The 24,005-nt window shown below is 31.1% G+C and overlaps 1 protein-coding gene across 1 annotated transcript in view; it reads right to left on the bottom strand.

The window, feature by feature from the left end:
• LOC134688306 (protein kinase C-binding protein NELL1-like) overlaps window positions 1–24,005 on the bottom strand; it is a 110,592-nt gene that overhangs the window by 47,174 nt on the left and 39,413 nt on the right. Inside the window, exons 5-10 of the mRNA XM_063548881.1 lie at window positions 19,492–19,762; window positions 14,109–14,181; window positions 12,476–12,558; window positions 10,192–10,323; window positions 6,896–6,989; window positions 3,487–3,566 (exon numbers count right to left, since the gene is read on the bottom strand). Coding sequence (XP_063404951.1) covers window positions 3,487–3,566; window positions 6,896–6,989; window positions 10,192–10,323; window positions 12,476–12,558; window positions 14,109–14,181; window positions 19,492–19,762 — 733 coding nt within the window. The remainder of the gene's footprint in view (window positions 1–3,486; window positions 3,567–6,895; window positions 6,990–10,191; window positions 10,324–12,475; window positions 12,559–14,108; window positions 14,182–19,491; window positions 19,763–24,005) is intronic.

Below are 24,005 nucleotides of genomic sequence, written 5' to 3'. Positions count from 1 at the left end.
GGAACCCCTCCCCCTTTTATCCTGGGTTAGGAACCCCCACTTATTAAAATGGCTGGATCCATTCCTGTATATCTATGCCTTGATAGAACTAAAATGTAATGCTATATGCTCAATCTAAATTTAAATTGTTAAGAGGTTTGTCTTTCTGAATGCAATTTTAAGTCAAGAGAGAAATCTTTTGAAAATATGTGGATAAAACTTTTAATAAAAGAGGATATGGTTCTCATCAAACGTGTTTTATGTTCAACACAATGCCAAGTATTTTGTGTGGCCTCTTTTTCAATCATCGTTATGACATTTATCCACGGATATCAGACAAAAGTCAGTAACAACGTAATTACCTTTGAAACACAATAAAATGTATATGAAATATGATTCTATATCAATCTTAAGGCTTGGCAAAAACTTTGATGTGTTCAATCCTAAAGTTAAAATACTACAGGTGGTTTAGAAATTGAACTTTGTCCAACTTCAAAACTTGAAGTAAAATAGATATGAGGTATATGCTTCAATTATGTTGTACCGATTTATTAGGGAAACTGTTTTAATGTTTTAAGGATGGAACTACTGAAGTTTATTTTCTCATGAACGCATGCACCTAGAAACAATGCTTTAAATAAATTACACCAGATGGCCTCTAGTCTACTAAGATTTTCTTTTCAAGAGGTAAGAGGAAATAAAATGTGTCCTAGAACTTTCACAAATATTAAAACTATATTGGTTTTGCTTTCATTGAAAGAAGATGGTGTCCTGTAGTTGTCCATTTGTTGGTTAGTGGATTGTTTTCATAGGCAATTATACCACATCTTGTTTTATTATTAAACTGAAACGACAGCTTTGCCTTGCTGCAGTCTATATCAATAGTTACCTGGCTCAGACTTAAACTTCTTATATCAGGATGTGATAAAGTTTGTCATAGTACAGGGGTTAATCATCAATTAAGGTAATTCTAGTCAAATAATTAATGCAAATGTGGTTTTTAAAACTCAACCACAAAAATCTTGATTGGTGTGAATTTTATAACTTTTTTTTCTTTTTCAAAAACTTATTATCCACCTTAAACAATATATAGATATAAGAAGATGTGGTACAAGTGCCAATGAGACAACTTTCCATCTAAGTCACAAATTATAAAAGTAAACCACTATAGGTCAAGGTACAGTCTTGGCTCACATTGAACAGAAAGCTATAGCTGTTCCTGCAAGTTGTCAAATTCCTTTGATAACAGCTAACATTGACAATCTAGCTGCACTAGATGGACATTTCAACAAATATGGTCTTTAAGTGATGCTCTGGTTAAACCATATTTAAATTAAAACTAATACAAACATCTGGTAGGGTGGTTGTCTCTTTTACATATTCCCCATTTCCATTCTCAATTTTTTTGTAGAGCTTAGAAAACCAATAACATTGGCCAATAGATGTGTTTGTAGAAACAAAATCTTGAACATCATGTTACATAAAAAACTATCTATTTAAAGTGTACCTAACCTTTGGGTGTGATTCTATTGTTAAAATAACTTGTTTATCTTAAGTCTGATATATTTTAACAAGAAACTGCAGATGTATCTAATATTAATATGAACATCATAATGCAAATGAAACCATGCATGTCAAAAACCAAATTACTAAAGAGATGAACGGTTCCTTCTAATTTAACCAAATTTTGAATATCTTAAAGATGAGAACCTTTTGATAGTTCCATATGGCCAGGTTAATCAAAAGCAGCTAAAGTTTGTAAACAGACACAAGGAGGCTTTGTAGTTCTTCAAACTTTTGTCTGCATTGGTGAAAACATTAACCTTTTCTTGCACTTAGACTGAGAGCTGTAGATTTTTGTTTTTGAAAAAACTTCTTTGTCAGGAGAGCATGCTAGCTACACCCTGTTTGTTGCAAATTGAAATTGTTGCAAGAATTTTAAAAATGGACTTTTAAAAAAACAAAAAATCTGTGAAAAGGTTTTGTAGAAAAAGAGGATTAGGCATTTAAATATTAGCATGCTTTTGAATGTACGTAATTCCACTATTCTGGAACGTTTAACTAGAATTTTTCAAAATGGTGACCCAAATTTGAAGTTTTATATGTTGTGTTTTATGTACTTATATTTCTCTGTTTGTCTTTTTCTTTTTTTAGCCATAGATTGTCAGTTTTTTTTCGATCTATGAATTTGACTCTTTCTTGTATCTTTCGTCCCTCTTTTGTAGTAATTTGATCCAAGCAAAAAAAACACATATGACCGCTATTTATACTTAAAATCAGGCTTTTTCTTTTTATATACATAAGAGATTTCAGAAATATGCCAATGAGACAGCAACCTAACAACACAACCTACTAAAAATGTTCCATATTGATAAAAAGTATCATAGATACAATTTATTACCTTCATTTTACAGGTTTATATCAACAATATATACAAGAAAGTTTCTGGTCACACTGATTAGCCACTTCCTATAATGAATAATGAATTTCAAATGAAAGATTAAATTTTAATAATTCATCTACTGCTTGCAGGAGTTATAATAAATTCTAATTTCAGGTCTAGGTAGACAAATATAGGTAAGATAGAACTGGGTTCTGGAATATGAAACTAAAATTATTGTGGATTTACTAATGACTTTTTAATGATAATTTCAGTGAAATCGAATTTGAACTTATCTTCATAGTTTTAACATAATTGATCATAAAACACTCAGAAAGTGTGTTGAAATTTTCAATTTATTTTCTTTCGTTGATGTTTAGGTCACAAAAGATGATAGATCCTTTTTTTTCTTCACAGCTTTTTATAAAATATTGTATTTAAATCATTTGAAGTTCCATAAAATTACAACCATCTAATCTAACAGATTCCCAAACCATGACAGTGATGCACTTAGTGAAGACATACTTTTGGGAGGGCTCTAATAAAAGATACTGTCGTCTGCCAAATCCCGCTCATATTTTGGAGAAAAAAAATGTTTAAAATCAGAATAAAACATCTACAAAAAGTAGACATATTAAAAATTTACGAATCTAAACTTTAAACTTCTACTGTAAATCACAATTTCATCACGTTCAGACCTCACATCAGCTTTTCATTGCGCCATTTATTAAAATTTATAAACTTTGAGAGAATTTTTGATTATCTTGTTGTAACAAACGTAATAGATAGTTAGGTAATCTAACATGTAGTTTATAAATGCTGTTGCTTTATTTATACATAGGTAATCTATAATTGCTCTCCTGTTGGAATTCTCTTGTCTAGTCAATGAAATATTTGTGTTAATTGATGAAAAGAGCACTGGTACAAAAGGTGTTTGTACAATTGAGGTACCAGAAAATATACCATGTATTTAGAGGTGTGAATACCAGAAAATATACAATGTATTCTGATCTTAAACAGGTTTAAATTCCTTAGAGGATAGCAGACAACATAACTATTACATCAAATCCATACTGACCCAGTTAATTTGGCTAATAATTTTCTATGCATAATCAATATACACTTACATTACAGGTACATGTAACACACACTTTAGGACTGTACGATGCACCATGGTCATAATATTTACCACTAAAATAACAATTTGCTGAAAAATAATCAAATAACAAATTATACAATTTTCTGTTGTGTATCAAAGTAAATCTGGTGCAGTTGATGGTTGAATTAATTTCTTATAACATTTCCTCTTTATTCAATATCAAGATTGGCTACTTTCTTTCAATATTCAACTTAAGAGAAAAAGTGTTTTATAGGTACATACAGATGTACAGACGGACAAGGATTAAACATATTGCCCCTTTCGCTACGGTGCGGGCATAAAAAAGAAAAGTCTTACTTCTTTATATTAGCTATGACCCATGTTGGTTTATGGAAAGGGGGGGGGGGGGGGGGGTATTTTCGGAATTTTGATTGGAGACTTTCCCTTGTATATTTTACTTGAAGTTTGGTATATTTTTTTTAAAATTTTTTTTTAATGATCTAGAGAAATTCTCTTATATTATCATTTCCTCAACTTTCAGGTGATGCATGTTAGAATGTTTAATGAAGTAATAGATTAATTTTCGACTGTAAAATTCTTTCAACACAAGCTTTGAAACAAAAATATTTGGGGACATTTAGATTGAGAACTGCATTTTGAAGTGCCAGATTCAAAAATAGGGGAGGGGGGGTTGAGATGTTGGAACACCTTTTTTGAAAATCAATGCATTTGAACCCCACCCCCCTTTTATCCTGGTTTGGGAATGCCCCCTTGTTAAATGGCTGGATCCGCCCCTGTTTTGATATAACACTGTTTAAAGCAAAATATTTAGATGTGTGTATGTAAGTAGGTAAATTTTGAGATGTCAGGAGGAATAATATTTAGACAAGGATGCCCTGACAAGATTCACTCCCTCCTTTGTTGTTTATAAGGGTTACATAACTAAACTCCACTGGTATGTAAGAATTTATATTGATAGAAACATGTAAAACAAGCTAAAAATAAATTGGACTATGGACAGGCTAATTGTAGAACATGGTGAAAGATATATTACAGATATATAGCACATAAATCTAAAAATATATATGTTTACATTTAATATGAATTTTAAAAAAGAAATCTGAAATGAAAAAAGTTATCCAAATCCTCACTTCATTTTAATAGGGAGCTTCCAATCTTAATTATCCATTTTAAAGTGTTTAAATTTTTTTAAAAGGATGCTTCAACCTGTAGATACCACTTCTTTTATGAATTCATTAATGCATTTCAGCCAGACAATTAAACTCTATATATGCACAATAAAAGGGGCATGTGAATATGGGACACAAAATATTGCGTGACTTGTAAATAACTTTACAAAGGGACATTACTGTAGAAAGATATAAGTGACACTACCCAAAATCATACTTGATCTGGGTTTGGTGGAAATAAGTAGTGTGTGTAAATTTCATAATATTTGGTCAAAGCAAACTTCAGTTCAAGAACAGAAAGGACAAATTCAGCAAATTTTCCATTTTTAAAGGGGCATAACTATTGAAAAGTAAAAGTGACGCTACCCAAATTCAAACTTAATCTGTGCTTTGTGGTAAAAAGCATTGTTTCATAACATTTGTCTATTGCTAACTAAAGTTAGTGAACTAATTTTGGGACCTATGGATGTTTAGATGTGCTTTAAAAATGGATGTACAGACAGACAAGGGTACAAATTAATGCTGCCTCCCCAAAGACAGGGCCATACAAATAATGCAGTTGATTAAAAAGATTTTTGAGTTCAACAAAAGTGAACAAGCTAATATTATTGTGTGTATTAAAGTGACTTGGTACATGAACTTTTCGACAACCACCTGAACCTATATTGGATAACATTTATCGTAAAACTATTTTTATTCAAATTGATTTACGTCAATGACAATAAACAAGAGCAGACTATATATTTTATTTTTGAAAATGCACTTATTCAAAATTAAACATCAAAAGTTTAAAATGAGATAATACACATTTTGTTTTTAACTTAACATTGGTAATGAGATTGTTGGAAGATATAGTTTAGACATGGAAATTATGTTTTTCTTCAAAGAGGTGAAACAATAATTGTCAAGAACGCAACTAATCTTGAAAGAAATAATCAATTGTTTGGTGCAAAAAAACTCGGCAACTTTTGTTTTATGTTTTAAGTTTTTGGCAAATTGGAGAAAATGGTTTAGAATAATACACAGAAAAGGGTGACTGAACGATTTTTATATAAATATTTTTCTTTAACGTTGATAGTTGCAGTTCTATGAACTTGTCAGAATTACAGGATTTCTAACAGGATTAAATGATATGATGTGAAACAAAAAGATTCTGTCATAACAAATCAATTGCACGCTGTTTGGTCAATATTGCTGAAAAGTGCCATAAAACCCACCATCTTCAATATTTAGACAGAAGAATAAGATTTATATGTATGTTTTGTAATGGTAACTTATCAAATAATCAAACACACCCATCCAAACAAATGTTTGACACAAAATTTATCAATATTGACAAATTATCTATGAAATCAAACTGATGAATATGAAATTGTATCAGTTGTTTTACTTTGATGTTTTTTGTGGTTATTTTTTATTTGCTCTGTTATTTTCTCTCAAAAATGTTGGAAGCATGTCTTTAAACAAAACTGACATATATTACCCGAGGAGTTCAAGGTGGATTCCCAGAATAAATCGCAAAATATGAAAACTCTTGTCATTTTTCCATGTTTTTATAATATACTGTTTAAAGAAGTGATTTCATTTGCTGTTATAAAAAGTTCTTGGGCAGGGTTTCAGAGAACAATTTAAAAATGATAAATGATATGCCATTTTAACTTCCTTTCATAAAGATATGATTATCAAAATCCACACATTTTGTTTGTTTTTACTGCATAATATAGGTCTTTAGCATATTTAAAATGATAGATATTAATTTGATAATTGATTGATGATGCAATCGTTCCCATTAATCCACACATCATTCATGTTAAATGCAATGTTTTGTTCAATGTCATATATGTTCTGACATTTCTGCTGGGAGCTGTTATAGAATGTTAAAATTTATTTTTTATAAATGTGCAGCATGTTGAGTTTCATTCATCAAATTCAATGCAACAGGTTTCTGACACAATCAGGACAAACACAGGTTTTGTATTTAGAATCTATTACTCACTGTATTCAGCATTGGATCCAGAGGGGGGTTCAAGGGTTGGAACCCCCTTTTTATTTTGACTATCAATGCATTTGAAGGGGGACATATGTTTGGAACTCCCTCCTTTATCCTGGGTAGGGAACCCCCTGTCTAAAATGGCTAGATTCTTTCCTGGTATTTCCTGACATCAAATCAAGTCTCCTTATTTTTTAGGTAATTTTGAAGCCTGCAAGTTATAATATTTTGTGGTGTCAAGTGTGATGTATACTTACTTATACACACAGGGCAACATTCACCATCTCTATACACAGGTTTTTCACAGGGGGCAGGTGGGCAATCCATTCTTTTACAATCTGATGTTCCATTCTGAAATAAGTAAAAGTCTGTCCAGTTATTGTGAAGGGATAGATCAAGCCAAGGACATAACTTATAGGAACAAAATTCTGACCATGTTAGTCAAGTATACTGGGAATTTGGTCTTCAGAGATAAGTCTATTTCTTATAGCAAATGTATATGTTAATATTGCCCAAACATTCAAGACTATTTAAGATTATACCACAATGCTGATTGGATTGCTGTATCCAAATTTTTGACATTTTTACCTATTATGTCTGTTTATTTTTTTCATACATCATTGTCAATACAATGGAATTTGATGTGACTGTCATACAAGTGAGAGGTTTAGCTAGCTATAAAACCAGGTTTAATCCATCATTTTCTACATAAGAAAATGTCTGTACCAAGTCAGGAATATGACAGTTGTTATCCATTTGTTTGATGTGTTTGAGCTTTTGATATTGCCATTTCATTAGGGACTTTCCTCTTGAATTTTCCTCAGAGTTCACTATTTAAGTGATTTTATTTTTTATATAAAAACTCCATTCCAAAACAAGATGTTCATAAAAGTTGCACTAAAACTTATCAATAGTCAGAAAATGCCTTCTCTTTTTCTCCCATCTCTCTCAGATACCAACAGTATCTTTAACAAAGAACTGAGGCTAAGAAAATTGAGGTGGTCAAAATGATTAATGAGAATGTACCCAGATCACGTATCATAATATTGAATCTTCAAAACTAAAGACCTTTTCAAGATGGACAATGATTAGGTGAAAATTGTGTGATAATCTTGTCTACACATGCAGAGCTTGACCTATACCAGGTGATTAATGTTCGATGAAAGAAAAAACAACTGAGAAAAAACAATTTGTTGGTTATGGTTGTATAAATCATCAAAGAGGTGTTTTCATACAAACAGTAATGATGCAGTGGTCAGGCAACTAGCCAAACTAAACACCAATAATACAGAATTTAATTTGCACCTAGGTCAGAAAGTGCAACAACTGCAATGTTCAAATATGCATCAGATATGCATAGTAATTTTCCTAAAACAATAAACATTTCTTGATAGTTATTATATTTCAATAACTGCCTACATTACGATGGAATAAGATTTCTTGTTTGCATCCAGAGGTAAATTAATATCTTTTAAACTAGTTTTTGATATAGGAAAGCATTATTTTGAGTTCTTTTTTTTATCATTTAAGCCACTTTTTGTTATCCTGATTATGGCTTAATAATGTTTGTCATGTATAAGTAATGGCAAGGATGTAGTAACCTAAATATAGAAGAGGGAAATCTACAATCTGCATTTAATAACCGATAATCAGTATTGAAGGTTGAAAGCAATTCAATAAAATTCCAAATTCCTACCAAATGTACAATACTAATGAGTTAATTAGTAGGCAGGTGCTCTGTGGTTTGGTTAGCATACGATGATTTGTTGAACAATATTATAGGACATGGTAAAATACATATGTTATTTATAAAATCATTTCCTATGTGTTCTGTAGAATTTTGATGCTCATCCATATGGCCATTAGCCTGGTCAGAATTCTGATGGTCGGAATGAGGAAGTTACAGCTTAGAACTTACTACAGATAAAGAATCAAGTGCTCTTCACCTTTGACCTTGAATTTTAAGTATTTGAACCACATTCTACTTCACTCAGATTTCATTGTTATGTAAGTGAATTAAAACATTGATGTAATACATAGATGGGCATTACATCAATGGTTTAAACTATCATTGTTTAAGGACAATCAGTGGTTTCCACTTCCTTCCGTAGTCACTGTATATGTTATGTTTACATGCACTTATAAATGAATATAAGGAGACGTTTGAAATATACGTAAATGAGATAACCATTACCCCCAATGACAAAAAAAAAAAAAATTTAAAAAAACATTCAAATATCAACAAATCATTTCCCAAATTGCGCCAGTCTACACATGGAGCGAACCATTTCAATAAAAATCCTCAAGCAATAACCAAACAGCAAAATCCAACAAAAGGTGCTCCAGACGTGAGACAAGTACATGAACACTCAGCAGGCCCAGCTTATTGAGCACTGTAAACCCCATATTTCTATCTCAGTGAATGGGTTTAACAGAAAAAAAAAGTCAATCATGCAACGAACTCTAGTTAAACAACACTCAGATGAGATTTAACTAAATTCATCAACAAAACTATATAAATTGTCTAGTTTCAGATGTTAAAAAGTTATAATCATTCTGGAATGATACACAAAAATTTTTAAAACAGGGAAAAGATCTAGTTACTAATGACTCAGTATAGGCCCTTTGACAGTATGTGAGACAAAGACTTGGTGGAAGCCTACTTGAGAAATTGCAAAACATTGGTGGGAAGTAGGAACGGATGGATAGATTAATTGGTAGTACCTACACACTAACATCGACAGCAGTTCATAAAGTTCCAATATTCATTAAACTTCTAACTGAAGGCCTTACAAAGTTTCTTCATTTTTAATGCCAAAATTTTAGTAGAATGCTTCAGTTTACAAAAATATTTCTTATAGTGACCCATCCCTATTATTTGATGCTTACTTTTACCACATTTTCTGTTAAAAGTGACCCATCCTTATTATTTGATGGAGGAACAATGTTAGAACTGTCAAGATCTGATTGAAAATATGTTTGTAAAGGGATCCATTGAGAAAGCATGTAATACTTTAGGAGTGATTCCTATTAACACATCATAACAATTCATTAGTGTTGATGATAGTCACTTCAAACATTTTGGTCAATACTTCTGACTAACCAAGACTTCCCACACAAATACTTATCACAGGCAATCATATAACCATATTCTGCTAAAAGACACCTTTTAATTGGAAACTTTAGTTTTTGTTATTTTCTACAAATCTGTGCATGAGTGTATGTGTGAACAATATGTTATCCTAACAAACAGTAGATTTTTTTTCAAAATAAAATGCCTTTGATTGCCTAAGGTGTAATTAAGAGTTTTAATTCTTTTTCTCATCTAAAACAGAGTGTACACTCACTACACATAAGAATAAATAGAGATATGGGGAAATCATAAAACTTGTTCTTATAATGCCAATGATATTAATTGATGCAAAGAAAATAGAGCAGTAATGTTTAAGATGGTATCAAACATCAAGCTATTCATGGCGATGTGTTCAGACAACTGACTATCCCATAGTAGGATAAAACCTTTACAAACAGCCTTATAGGTACCAGTACATACCTTACACATACAGACAGTACAGGGATCAGGATTCCAAACTTCCTGTTCCTTTTTCATGGTACCATTAAACATACAACTCCTATGACACTCACACTGCTCAAGTTCTGCTATTCTCTGTTTTGCTCTTTGAAGCTAAAATACAAACAGTAGAACATATTAAATATGTGTAGAAAACATAAATGATATGTTATCTTCAAATTTAAAAGAGCTAAAAGTAAAACCACTCAGTCATGAATGAAGAATCCAGAGATATAAGTCAAGACAGCAACTTCACAAAAAAAGACATATGAATAAATGAACCTGTTGCTTGTTGGTGTCATTTATAAGTGTTCCCTGTTTTTTATTTTATTTAGATTAAACCATTGGCTCCGTGTTGAAGACCATACTTTTACATATAATTGTTTACCCTTTTACACATTGTGACTTGGATGGAGAGTTGTCCCATTGGCACTACTGATTTTTTTTTCAAAGAGAAGTCAAGGTCATCTAATTTCTCCACATCTGAATTGAATGTGCAATATTTCACAAGTATGAATGGGTATATATATAAAGTACAAAGTATTAACAGCAACTTAGTGCAATATTTACAAGAGTGAATTGGTATATACAAATATTACAAGTGTGAATTGGTGTATAAAAATATTATAAATGTGCACTGTAAACACATACGAAATGTGGAAAAAAAACGTCTTTTCTCTTTCATTTGTTCTCGACATCTTGCAGATAGCTACAAAGGAAAACCTATTACTGACATCACTGACGTATATTTCGTGCAAACTCTCATGTTTTGCCATTTTTTTCGGGTATCTATGACTTGAGAGTCACACTTCAGACACAGGAGTATGCTGCTTTATTCTTCCTAATGTAACCACTACCATTAGATAATTCATTTCAATTGAAATTCAAAGGGAAATCTTTTTCAAGCTTGATTATTGATGTAATCAGACATAATGAAATTGACTACCGCTGAATAAGTAATACTTTATCACTTTGATATTTTTTAAGATACAGACACCACTAGGCAATAAATTATACATTATAGAATCTGTTAAAAGCAAAAGCTTATAATTTCATTTGTTCTATCAGACAAATTGAATTTAGTTTAATTCAAAATGAATTAGAGCGCTGTCTGGTCTTTTAAATTCAGACAATAGTTTATGAGGTATAGATTTAAAACCTGTTGTGTTTACAGAAAATTTTTGAACAATATTGGTAATATTTTCAACTGGTGTGGTCTTTTAATTGAAGAAATTATCTATTTTTATCATGCCTTAATTATGGGTAACAAAGAGGTATTGCTTTTATGATCAAAGTTGATGTAAATGAAACTACAAATTCTGATTAAAATATACATGAAATCTGAATGTCTATGAAAAATATTACATATAGCAACTAACCAGCCAGTATTTTTTGTCTAATTATACAAGCTTAAGATTTGGGAGAGTCTAGAACAAAATAAGTTTAGCCCAACCACCTGTTCGTTTATTTGTATGAATAGTTTCTTTTCTTATATTGATGTATTTTTGTCATTTTAGGGAATCGTGTGTAAGATAGCAAATCTCTAACAGCTTATGCTTAATTGTTCACCCCTTTTCTAGACTGAGCAATTATTTCTTATGGGTGTAATTATTGTAAGTCTCACTAATGCTAAACACAAATAAATGGGGAATGAGTCCATAAGGACACAGATGATGGAAGTGATTTACGAACTTGACTGGCTTTTCAGCCTTAGCACGGTAGGTTGGGACAAAGATGATGTCCACATTTGCATTTAATATAAAGTTAGAAAGGGACATAACTGAAGAACGGCAGAAGTTACACTTGATTCTTTTGTGTTTTGTGGTAATTGGTATTGTGTATAAGTTTGATAACATTTGGTTGATGCAAACTTATATTAAAGAACAGAAACCAATAATTCAGCAATTTTTCAATTTATAACAGGGTATAACTCTAGAGGTTAAAGTTACACTACCAAATTTCAAACTTGATCTGTGTTTTGTGGTAATAAGCATGGTGTATAAGTTTTATAACATTCTGTAGAGGCAAAGTAAAGTTAGAAAACCGAATAAAAAATTCAGCAATTTTTTTCCATTTATAAAGGGGCATAACTTTAAAATAGATAAAGTACTGACTAAAGTTTGAGAACGAAAACCAACTTTGAGACCGACATACATACAGAGGGACAAGGGTAATACTAAATGCTCCCTCTGCTACAGCAGGGGCATAAATATTAGGAAAAAGTATTCTTAAATATTAATGAATAATTCTGTTTTATATTACATACCTCTAATGAAAGATTATGGTACATGGAATAAATGTTTTTCACTTGTTGCTCCATGGCTTGGAATTGGGCACAAGTAGGACACGCTGAAATTAAGACAAATTACATCAACTTAAAAAGAAATTATTTATTATTAGAAGATTTTGACTGTGTGTTTAAATCAACAAATGTTCATCTGTTTTTGTTCATTTTGTACAGTTGTATATACCTCTTGATCTTAACAATGCTTGTCTATTGGTCCATGTGACTGAGGATCATTTGAAAAAGTTTTTGATTCTCTTTTATTCATTTAGCTCTGTATAAGTTAAGAAAGTTTTACATCCTTTACTTTCCATTTTTTAGGTATGAGCAATAATGGTAAATATAGAAAAGCGCTTCTAAGGCCAGGATTTTTTAATTTGTTGGTTTACGGATCCGCCGACCCGATTTTGCCGATTTCCAAAATAAAAATAAAATCGAATTTTCAGGCTTTTTTTAATTCTCGCCGACCCTAACAAATGCATTATCCCTGAAAAATAATTAAAATATCCTTTTTTATGAAATGAAATGCATTAATCACTAACAGAAGTGATGACACTTTCTGTTGTGAAAAATGAAACTTTCAGTTTACGTTTCTAAAAATAGACAAATCAATTATTAATGACCTTGAAATGTCGTTTGCGCAAATAATTTTGCGGAACGAAACCTGTGTTTAAAACCAAATACATAATAAGTTCGTTTCCCTTTATTTGTCACCAGTCCGTAAGATGCATGTTCTCATATAAATAGACTTGTCCAAATGTGGACAGGTGGAAGTTCAAGACATCAAGTTAAAATACTGAATTTTAACAAATCATTTGAAATTTTCTTGTTTTATAGATAATAAAAAAATATCGTCCATTTGGATAAAAAACGGGAATGCATGACAACAGATTATTTAACCTGATATTCTCGTTTTTCCAGTGGACGAGTCTATTACGTTTTTGACTAGTGTGTTGGAACTTATTTTCGTACGACGTTTTTACTTTTTTCTTTCTTTATCAGTTTTCGTGCTTATTATTTTTCACCAAGTTTTGATTAAAAGCTAAGTCAAATAACTGACGTAAATCTTTTTTTCTTGTTCGTGAAATGACGATTTAATTTCGTCTTTGTCAGTGTACCCCCCTTTTTTTTACGGGAAATTATTAGACAATGGCATGCGATGTTTACAGCTGAGCAATAATATTTCATCAAACTAAAATTTAAGAACGATGAAAAAATAGTATGACAAACATATTATTAGAAAGGTGATATATATATTTTTATTTTGCATATCAGTTTTCTGTCTTGAAAGATCTTTTTTTTCTTTTTTTTTCCGACCGACCGACCCGACTTTTTCATGGAGAAAATCCGTAAACCAACAAATATAAAAACCGTGGCCTAACTCAACAAGTTAATAAAGTGTTGTTTGGGTGGTTTTTTTTCTGTGCAAACTTTTCTCTCTAAAGTTTTTTATCAGCCGGGGCAAGCCCTTATATAATTATTCCACGTAAGTCAACTGACTAATGACCTATATCATAGATCTATACAAGTAATGAAATTGTTCAACTTAGGTACCCCCCCCCCTATTTTTGCCTCTGACTTATTAGGTGCATAACAGTTTTAGTACATTACATACCTGTATCTGAATTAGGACACTGTAACAGGTACCCATGTGTCTGTGTTACTATTTGTACATCTTGTAAAGCCCCCTGTAATAAAATAAAATAGTTGCTATCATATCATTGAGGGAACTGTAAATACAACAGTTATTGTTTTTTCCAATTTTTAGTTTTCCTGGTTAAGCGTAAGCAATTCTGCTGAGAGAATAACTTGCGAAAGTTTTTTTTTATGCCAAACACACGTTTTAACTAAATAAAGTTTATAGCATTATATTATCCAGATATATAAACATAACAATATATATGATATAAATAATACTGAAAAGATGAGGTTACCATCCGCTCCGATCAAAAGCCTTGGCCAACAATATGGAAGTTATTACCGTGAAGCTGCCCATTCATACTTTAACATTTATTTCTGATGACCAGCCAAATAAAATAAAACAAATCTTAACACATTATACAACTGTACGAGGCTGGGGTACGAGGTTTATTTAATGGACAAGAGCTTCTATTTTGTACTCTTGCTATAACCTTGAACCCTTCGCTATCAAGTTAAAAGGCTGTTAGGACCAACTTTTAAAGTTTCATTAAAATCATGGCATGAAATTTTCTGGATTTTGTTCAAAACTTAGTTTTTTACTGAGAAGGAAATACTAAAACCATAGGATGTGATAAATCTGATCTCATAATATCTTACTCTGATAAAATAAAAAGATTTCTCTACACTATATTAATCAGTACTTAAATTTTTTTTAAGAAATGAACATTTAGCCAAAAGGATTTTCCTTCCAATATTATGCATTTCTTTGAAGGTAGTTTAAGCAATACTTTTTTAAAAAGTTCTTCATCTGAATAATACAATCTCATAAATAAAATCTAACCGATTCCCCTTTTAAAATTTTAGTTGTTGAGTTAATTTTATGGCAAGTGTGCAATGGTCTATGTAAAACATCTTTTCAAAAGCTGAGAGTGATACAAAATGTTAGATTATATTTAGTTAAACCTGCATATTTGTTTTATTAGAACTGCATTGTAAACAAATCTAAACCTGAATGATGTTCAGACACTTTTTATGCTGCTATAAATAAAGAAACACATGATTTTCACACCAAAAAAATGGTTAAATTTCTGGAAACATTAATGCTTTGTTTGTAATTGTTTATTTCAAAGTGTTAAAAAAAATGTATCATTGCAGGTATACTCTTTGATCTCTGTGTGGGAGGGTTGATAAGATTTAAAAAAAAATCCTTCTGATTCATCAGAAATGAAACTGTACTATATGTCTTCTGTACCATTTCAGTTGGTTCAAATCTTTCTAATGACAAAAACAGACTGTATTAGATCGTCATTACAATGCTTATATTGTTGTGTGGCCAGGTACGAAAAAATCAGTTAGAAATCACTAGGTGCAATATGTTCCAAGGATTGTCTGAAAACCACAAAATCTGTCTCAAAACCACCTTTCTCATATGAAATATTAGTTGATAATAGAGTAATTTACCAGTTACAGTAAACCTATTATTTCTAACAGGTAGGTCTTGGCAGTAAATATTATTCTTGGTTACCTGTAATTAGGGTAATGATGTAAAACACTCATAGAGCATGGGACATCAAAGAAAACCAGGTAAAAATGGAACCAAAAAATCCACATTTTGTAATTAGACAGAATGAACATTTTTTAATCAGACAAAGTAACAGAAATGTTGAAATAACCCATAACAAATGGGGAATGTGTCCATTGGACAGATGATGCCCCCGCTTGCATATCATATGAATTTATAAAGGGACATAACTGAAGGAGGGTAAAAGTGAAGCTACCCAAATTTGTACTTGATACAAGTTTTTCAAGGTAATAAATATTGTGTATAAGTTTTGTAACATTTTGACTTACGTTAAAGTATAGAAACAAAAAAGTCATCTTTTTTTCTATTTGTAAAGGGGGCATAACTCTAGAACAGTAAAAGTAAAGTTTGTTTAAGGCAAACTAAAGTTAGAGTTTATAGTGTCAGTCTGATGGATGGACAGAAACAATTAAATTTGTCAAAAATTGTTCTATTTTTAGACACAGGGGCAAATGAGCTTAACACTTTGGCCCTGTTAAAAGACAAAAGCAACCACTTGTATTAAAATTGATAGTTTTCCTAAAATATAACATGGTATTTGTTACTTGGCTACTGACATGCATTAATAAATGACACCAAATGCATATCCAATTATAAGACCCTAATCAATCTTCTGTCCAAGAACTCTTCCAGCAGACAGACTAAAGAGAAGGAATAAATACTTAGACTTGTTAAAGTTACACCTTGTCATTATAACATGCCAATAAAGTTACACCTTGTCAACATAACATGACAATACTTAACACATTGTCAATAAAAGATGACAATAAATAGCATTACATAATATCCTGCATTCATTGCATAAGTGATAACACAAAAAAAAATTCGTCTGTACTTTCTTCAGATGCAAAAAAAGAAAAAAGAAAAGAAATAGGTCGATTACGAAATATTAGATAAAATATCATTGTGACAGCAATATAACAACACAGGTTGATTAAATTTTGATTTTCCTCTGGTTTTCAGAATGTTAATTAAGCTCAATCTGATGTGTGCTTAAACAGTCATTCCAGTATGGTTAATATAAATAATTAACATACAGAATCAACAGGTCTATTTTTTTATACCAGCATATAGATTTTCGACATATGATCATGAGCTTTTTAATTAATCTTTGAATTTTTCAAGCTTATTGAAACATCAAATTTTTCAATTCTTTAGTTCTTTTTAGGTTCATTTTTGTTTCAGCGAATTTATTGTTACTTATGTTTAGGTATGTTCAGTAATATAAATTATGATTGAACCTGGCTGTCAATAATGAAGACATCCACTTGGCTTAACAAGCTGTTCTGTTGACTGATTTCAACATAGAATTTCATTTAAACATGAAAAGGATTTTGATTGGTGATCTGAGGTTGTGACCCCAGAAAAATTGATATATCTTTCAAAATCAATCTATTCTTCAAAGCTTATCTTGACTGGACAAGACATGATCTAAGCTAAAATCTCAGTTTATTTGACTTCTAACTTCATGTTTTTGATGTTATCTAACTTTCAAACTTGCCATTTTGAACATTAAGCCAAAGATATATGTTTCTCTTGATAACATTTTCTTACATAAAATGACTATTAAATTCTGGTTAATTCGGGGTGAAACTGATATTTTATCAATTGGAATTCAGAAATAGAATTTATAATATAAGATGTTTTACAACTGTACTGGGGAAACACAGGATAACATAGAAAGCATGCCAATGCAGTATTTAAATGTTGTCTGTTTTCTGGGTCAAAATATACTTCATACATGCACTCTTGTATTACAAAGGTAGAATTGTCATTATAAAAATTGAATTATTAATCGGTGGCGGTTCTAGAAATTTTCAAAAGTGGGGGCCCACTGGCTGCCTAAGAAGGGACCCTCTCCTGTCACGCTTCAGTGATTCCCTATATAATCAACCAAATTTTGTTCTCAAAAGGGTGCCCCAGGTCCCTGTCTTCATCCCCTAAATCCGCCTCTGTTTCTCTATTTGTGACATCAGTACAGTGAATAGCAATGACCACCATAGAATACTATAGACATTCAAGCTGATGATTTCAAACTATTTATATAACTTCTCCTACAGGATTAAGCACCTGCCAAATTTACATCAACCTATAGAATAAGAAGAGATGTATGGTACACGTCAATAAGACAGTAACCCAATGACACAGAAAGAGAGTCTCTAAAGGTCAACAAAGGTCATCAACTATAGACAGGTGCTTGCACACTCTAGCTACCTATTATTCACCTGAGCCACCTTAATAGTATTTAATTCATGGTCAGTGCAATCTGTTAGTTAGATGATGCAGAACAATACCAACCAACTGATAAATCTTAACTATAAATCTAGTGACTAAAAGAAAAGTTGAGATTACTTATTACTGTAAATTAAGAAATTATTGCCTGCATTCATTATTGCGAATTAGTCATTTCAGTCTAAAATGTGATTTTAATTTTTGGAATATTCAGAAAAATCCTGTCGTGTTCATGTAAAAAAATTTCAAAATGCAAGTTTACATTTTTGCAATCATAATCCAGTCACATTTTTGCACTAATAAAAACATTGCAATAATCTCTGAATTCACAGTAGTTGGAATTCATACATGTATCATTTAGTTTGGAATTGAGTATATATAGAACCTAGCCTTTTTTCTGCCGTTACATAATATCTCTTTGATCCTAGACCCAATCAGTTATATGAATCAAAGTAAGGACAGGTCAATTAAATTCTTAATCTATCTTGTCTAGTAGCAGACAAAGTATAGAATGCATGTTATCTGAAGTGTTGGAGGTATTTCTTTTAAATGTTTTTTTGTGGTATAATATACTAATTACTATACGACAACACAGTCATTTCTTTGATGAACTGGATGAAATCATCACTACATCATCTGGATGGTAGCAAATGCTGTGTAGGAATCCAGTAACATTCCAATATGTTATAGCATATTTTTATTTCTTCAAGTAATGTGGATTCTATGCATGTATCTAAAAAAGCTTTATTATTTCCTTTAATTTCCTACATTAAGCACTAAAAGACAATTTTGCTGAATGATTGGTTATTGATTGCTTAACATCCAGTGGCAAATATTTCATGCACATTCAGTATGAGAACAAGTTTATAGTAAATGCAATATGTAGATCTTTTAAAAGAGGCCATTCATGATGATGGTTGGTGAATTCTTGCTGAATTGAAATGGCTGTTTGACACTTTTGTCACATGTAAGTTTAGGTTAATGAGTTTTGAGATTTCCCCCTCAGAACTATATTCTTATAAATAGAAATTATCTAGACTTATATCATTTATACTTTTGGAGTTTTCAACTTACAATTTCACTGAAAAATTCTCTTGCATTGCAACCAGTTGAATATCAAATTTTCTTCTAAAAAGATATGTTATTCATTGCTGTATACTGTATTTAGCCAGTTTAAAGTGTTTAAAGAATTTTCTTTGAATCTTCTGCATTTTAATGGACAAAATTCTATTTATTGTGTGACCAAAGAAAAAATAGAATCTTAATTGATAATTATTTAGATAATAGTATGTCGATTATCTGATTTTTATCTTAAAAAGTATTTCATTGAAAAACAAGGGAGATAATTAAATCACTACAGTACAAATTATCTTTCTTGTTTCAACATATAAACACTTGCTTTTAATTCTGCTTACAGAAAAAAAGACTCATTTTCTTATTTCTGAATAAACAGAATAAATATAGTTAATATCTAATAAATGTGGTCTACTTAAATTTATTAGTGACATCAAAATACACAATAACCAGCCATAGTGATACTTACCCTAAAAAGTGCAAGTTGACCATTTCTTTGTCCAACGTATAATTTTATATTTCCTAAGATCGGTACTCTATCAACAGTTTGTATAACACGTTCATATATTTTAACACAATCTACTAATAAAGTTAAATGTGTTCCAGATAAACTGAGAGCTAACTTGTGCCACCGATTATCGGCAAGTCTATATGGGAATGTTTCAACACGAATCTGTCGGTTGTGAGTGTAGTGGAAACGAATTTCATCCTTCCTACCACTACTCTCAATTTCTAAAAACCTGGAAAAAAACAAACATATAATTTTTTAAAACACAGATATACAGTTTTTAAGTATAAAAACAAAGAGCTGTGAGGCATTTCATGAGACGTAGTTCGTCACCATTTCAGCGTAAAGTAACAATACTGAATATGATTGGAATACAGTTATTATTGAAGCTGTATCTTGGTCATCTGGTGTATGATATCACCCTTTTTTTTATACAGAATTGTATAATATTGTAGCTGTATTTTGGTCATCTAGTGTATGTATATTTATTGAGTTACCGGTAATTGCATTTTATTCTGAATTGAATTGTACATGTGTTTTTTTTTAACATTTTATTTTTTTATTCTGCGATGATAGTGGGCATTTCAATAAATAAATCTTGCTTAATGTTGATGTACCTATCCTAAATATTTCTTTTTTTTCACTAGATAATTTAGTATTGATTTGTTTTCTTGGTTGTTTGTTCTCTGTTGACTTCTTTTGTCTAGAATCAGGGTGATTTAGAAATTTACATGTGGTAAAGGGACTAGTATTTTACAAGACCTTATGCTGACCCCTAAATTTAGCTCTGAATAGTCTTACTGTGTAGTTGGGTTGTTGTCTCACTTGTAAAATGTGGAATTTCATAACATAATTCGTGGTTATAAATTACATAAAGTTCAAACTTTTTGGCATGCTTTTGCATATCAAAATAAAAATATATAATTTTTAGTTCAATACGACTTGAAAAATAATAATTTCTATTTTTTCACATTATAATAAAGCCCATAACTTCCAACACACAAAAATGCAACAAAATTTAATTGAGCATGTGTCTGCAAACCGCACTACAACCTCATAAAACCCAATCACCTTGTTAAATTTCAATTAATGTCAGAGTATTTGACTTCTGGAGCAAATGAAATACCACAGTACTTGTTTTGTGGTGTGCCGTCTATCAAGAACCAGATGTAGGGTGATAATGTTTATTTCCTGTCAAACATCAGCAGATGTGGTATTCAGATAATAGGTCATACTTTTAGAACTGATGTAAAATATGAATGAGTGGGGTAAATAGTTGTCTTAAGGGTTAGAGGCTATTCATTCAGATGTTTAAGGGTTAGAGGCTATTCATTCAGATGGTTTAGTGTTAGAGGCTATTCATTCAGATGTTTTAGGGTACAATTGGAAGTTATGTTACCAAGGTATGCAGAAAATGAGTTTGAAAATCAAAGAAACAATTTGAAGTTGAAGAAGGAATTAAAGATGGGAAGAGGGAATCAAAGGTGAAAGAAAGAGGGAATAAAAAGTTGAAAGAAAGAGGGAATCAAAGATGAAAGAAAAAGGGAATTGAAGTTAAATGAAAGAAGGAATCAGAAAGAATAAAAGTTTTTTTTAGATTTATATGGCTATGGTGGGGGCTTAAAATTAATGGAAAGGGGAAATGGAGGCTGAAGTGAAGTCAAATAGAGTTAAAGGATAAAAAATGTCATGTGCTAATGTTTTTGCTCTTTATTCTGAATCATTCAAATTCACAAGAAAAAAATATTGTCTGACAGACTCAGACCTTGGCATCATGATTCTCCTATAGCTACTAAATGATACAAATAAGAGACAGCATCTATAGCCTCTTGCATCACTGACATATTTACTATAAACGTATCAATGCTCCCCCAACTTAACAATGTCTATAAAGTTATGGACTATTTAGTTTCCCCACATTCAAGTATCTCCCCCAACTTGACAATGTGTGTCTGATCACTCTGATGTAAAGTTATGGACTATTTGGATTCCCCACATTCAAGTATCCAGAAAGCAGGAAGTTAATACAGGAAGTAATTTCTTACAATTTCTCATCCAAATCATTAACCAAAACCAGATGCATGCATTTGATTGAACACTGTATAACCAAAATAAGGATTTTACATTGACTTTATAGACATTGTTAAGTTGGGGGAGCATTGATACGTTTATAGTAAATATGTCAGTGATGCAAGAGGCTATAGATGCTGTCTCTTATTTGTATCATTTAGTAGCTATAGGAGAATCATGATGCCAAGGTCTGAGTCTGTCAGACAATATTTTTTTTCTTGTGAATTTGAATGATTCAGAATAAAGAGCAAAAACATTAGCACATGACATTTTTTATCCTTTAACTCTATTTGACTTCACTTCAGCCTCCATACTAAAGTAGTAAAGGTTTTTAATTTTGTTTCTTCTTGTTATAAGAATCCAATCCATGTATAAAATCCTTGATTTTTTACATTTTTTTCAGAAACTTGTTGGCTGCTGGTAATGCAGACAAATCTAATTTTTGTAACTACAAATGAATTTTATATAAAATCTACTTTTCAGCTGCATAGTTACTATGCAGTGTATGATGTCTATTTTCTATGTAATTTCTTTCAAATCATCAAATGTATTATTCAAAGTAATTAAATTTCAAAAAATAATTGTTTAAATCTATAACCATATCTGCAGAAAAAAATCTGTTGGCAGTCTGTAGAGTGCTTTTCCAAATAAATTTCAAATCTCAAGATTTAGAGTTAAGAAAAAAATTGAACATTTCTTTAAATTAAATATTTTCTATCATTGAATGACTCAACTCATCAGTTACAAAGGAGGAGTTCAAACTGATGAAAAAGAAATCTAATAAATGAAACAAAAATGATATATTTGTTTTGTTACCTAGCCTGTGTTATCTTAGCTAACATTACCACCTCTGAAAAAACTTTCAAGTGATTAGGTTAATATATGACTCCCTGGAGGTGATCTTTTCAATATATATATTTAATTATTGCTCTTGAAATGTTATCAGGGCAAAAATTTCTTTCATTCAATAACAGCACTCTCAGACGTGAGAAATTCCGCCCTTGACAGTCATAAGTACCGGAAACTTAGAGATAGCTTTGCTTTTTTTAGCTGTGTAACTCCTATTTAACAGAAGGTCTGCAGCGATGCGATGATTTTACATCAGAATCTACAGTAAAAGAATGTAAAGAGATAAATTTGTGTACTGCATTGTATAATCAGTTATGATAGCCTACATGATAGTTTTGTCAATGGAGACATTTCATTCAACAATTAACACATGGACTCAATGAAAATTATTGTAACCCCATGATAAAATACAAATGGAATTTTTGCTTTAATAAATACTGTGGTTTCAACATTATTCATTCATTAGATACCAATTTTTGTGGCATTAGTGGGTAAAGGTAAACCATGAATTTAAATGTCAATGAAGTATAAAGTTTCTATACTGTATATATACTTATAGGCAAGATTTTGCAAAGACCATAAAATCAAATATTCATGAAAATACATTATTTTCTAAATCCACAAATATTCAAAATACCATACACAGTGCGGTTCAAAAGGGGTGTTCCAGTGGTTGGAACCCCCCTTTATTGTTGGACAGTCCATTTTTTGAATGGGAATATGTGGTTAAAACTCCATATTTCTCCTGGATTGGGAATCCCTTTTAACAATGGCTGGACCTACCTCTGATACAGGTAAAAAGGAAAACATTATACCTTTACATACTAATAACTGTTTTACTTAATCTGTACCTTAAGTCCTGGACTTATTTAATCAAACATATCTGATGACCCATGGAAAACCACAACTAAAAGCAAGAGTGAGATTATAAACAGAAATAATCAAAGAAAAGTTATTTGACCACTCCTGAGTTGATCCTGTAATTCCTATTTTTAGCCTATAAAAATATACAACTTCTGTATATTTGAGTTTGTTTTATAACAGGAACCACTAACAGGTTATTGTAGCTTAGATCTCTGCCTACAGATGTTCTCTTATTTAAACAATTTTGATTTTCTATAATTTAATGGATTAGGTCAGTGCTCACCTGTACTGTGGGTTATATTACTGGGAAGGGCAATAACTCTACATATGATGATTTTATGACTTAATGATAAGTCTTTTGGTTCTGAATGTCTGTATATGTAGGGTATATAACTTAAAATAGATCTTCAATAAAACATATTAGGTTTGTCCATGAAACACAGATGATGCCCTGATTGAATATCATATATAAAAGGAACATAATTCAGTGGTTGTCGTTTGTTTATGTGTTACATATTTGTTTTTCATTCATTTTTGTCGAGCCTTCGACTTTAGTCGAAAAAGCGAGACTAAGCGATCCTACATTCCGTCGGCGTCGTCGGCGGCGTCAACAAATATTCACTCTGTGGTTAAAGTTTTTGAAATTTTAATAACTTTCTCCAACTATCCTGGGTTTGTACCAAACTTGGACA

This window comes from Mytilus trossulus, chromosome 10 (assembly GCF_036588685.1).
Source record: "Mytilus trossulus isolate FHL-02 chromosome 10, PNRI_Mtr1.1.1.hap1, whole genome shotgun sequence".
In the NCBI taxonomy this organism is placed as follows: domain Eukaryota; kingdom Metazoa; phylum Mollusca; class Bivalvia; order Mytilida; family Mytilidae; genus Mytilus; species Mytilus trossulus.
The sequence above is the reverse complement of the archived record's forward strand: the minus strand, read 5'-3'. Positions and strand labels throughout refer to the sequence as shown.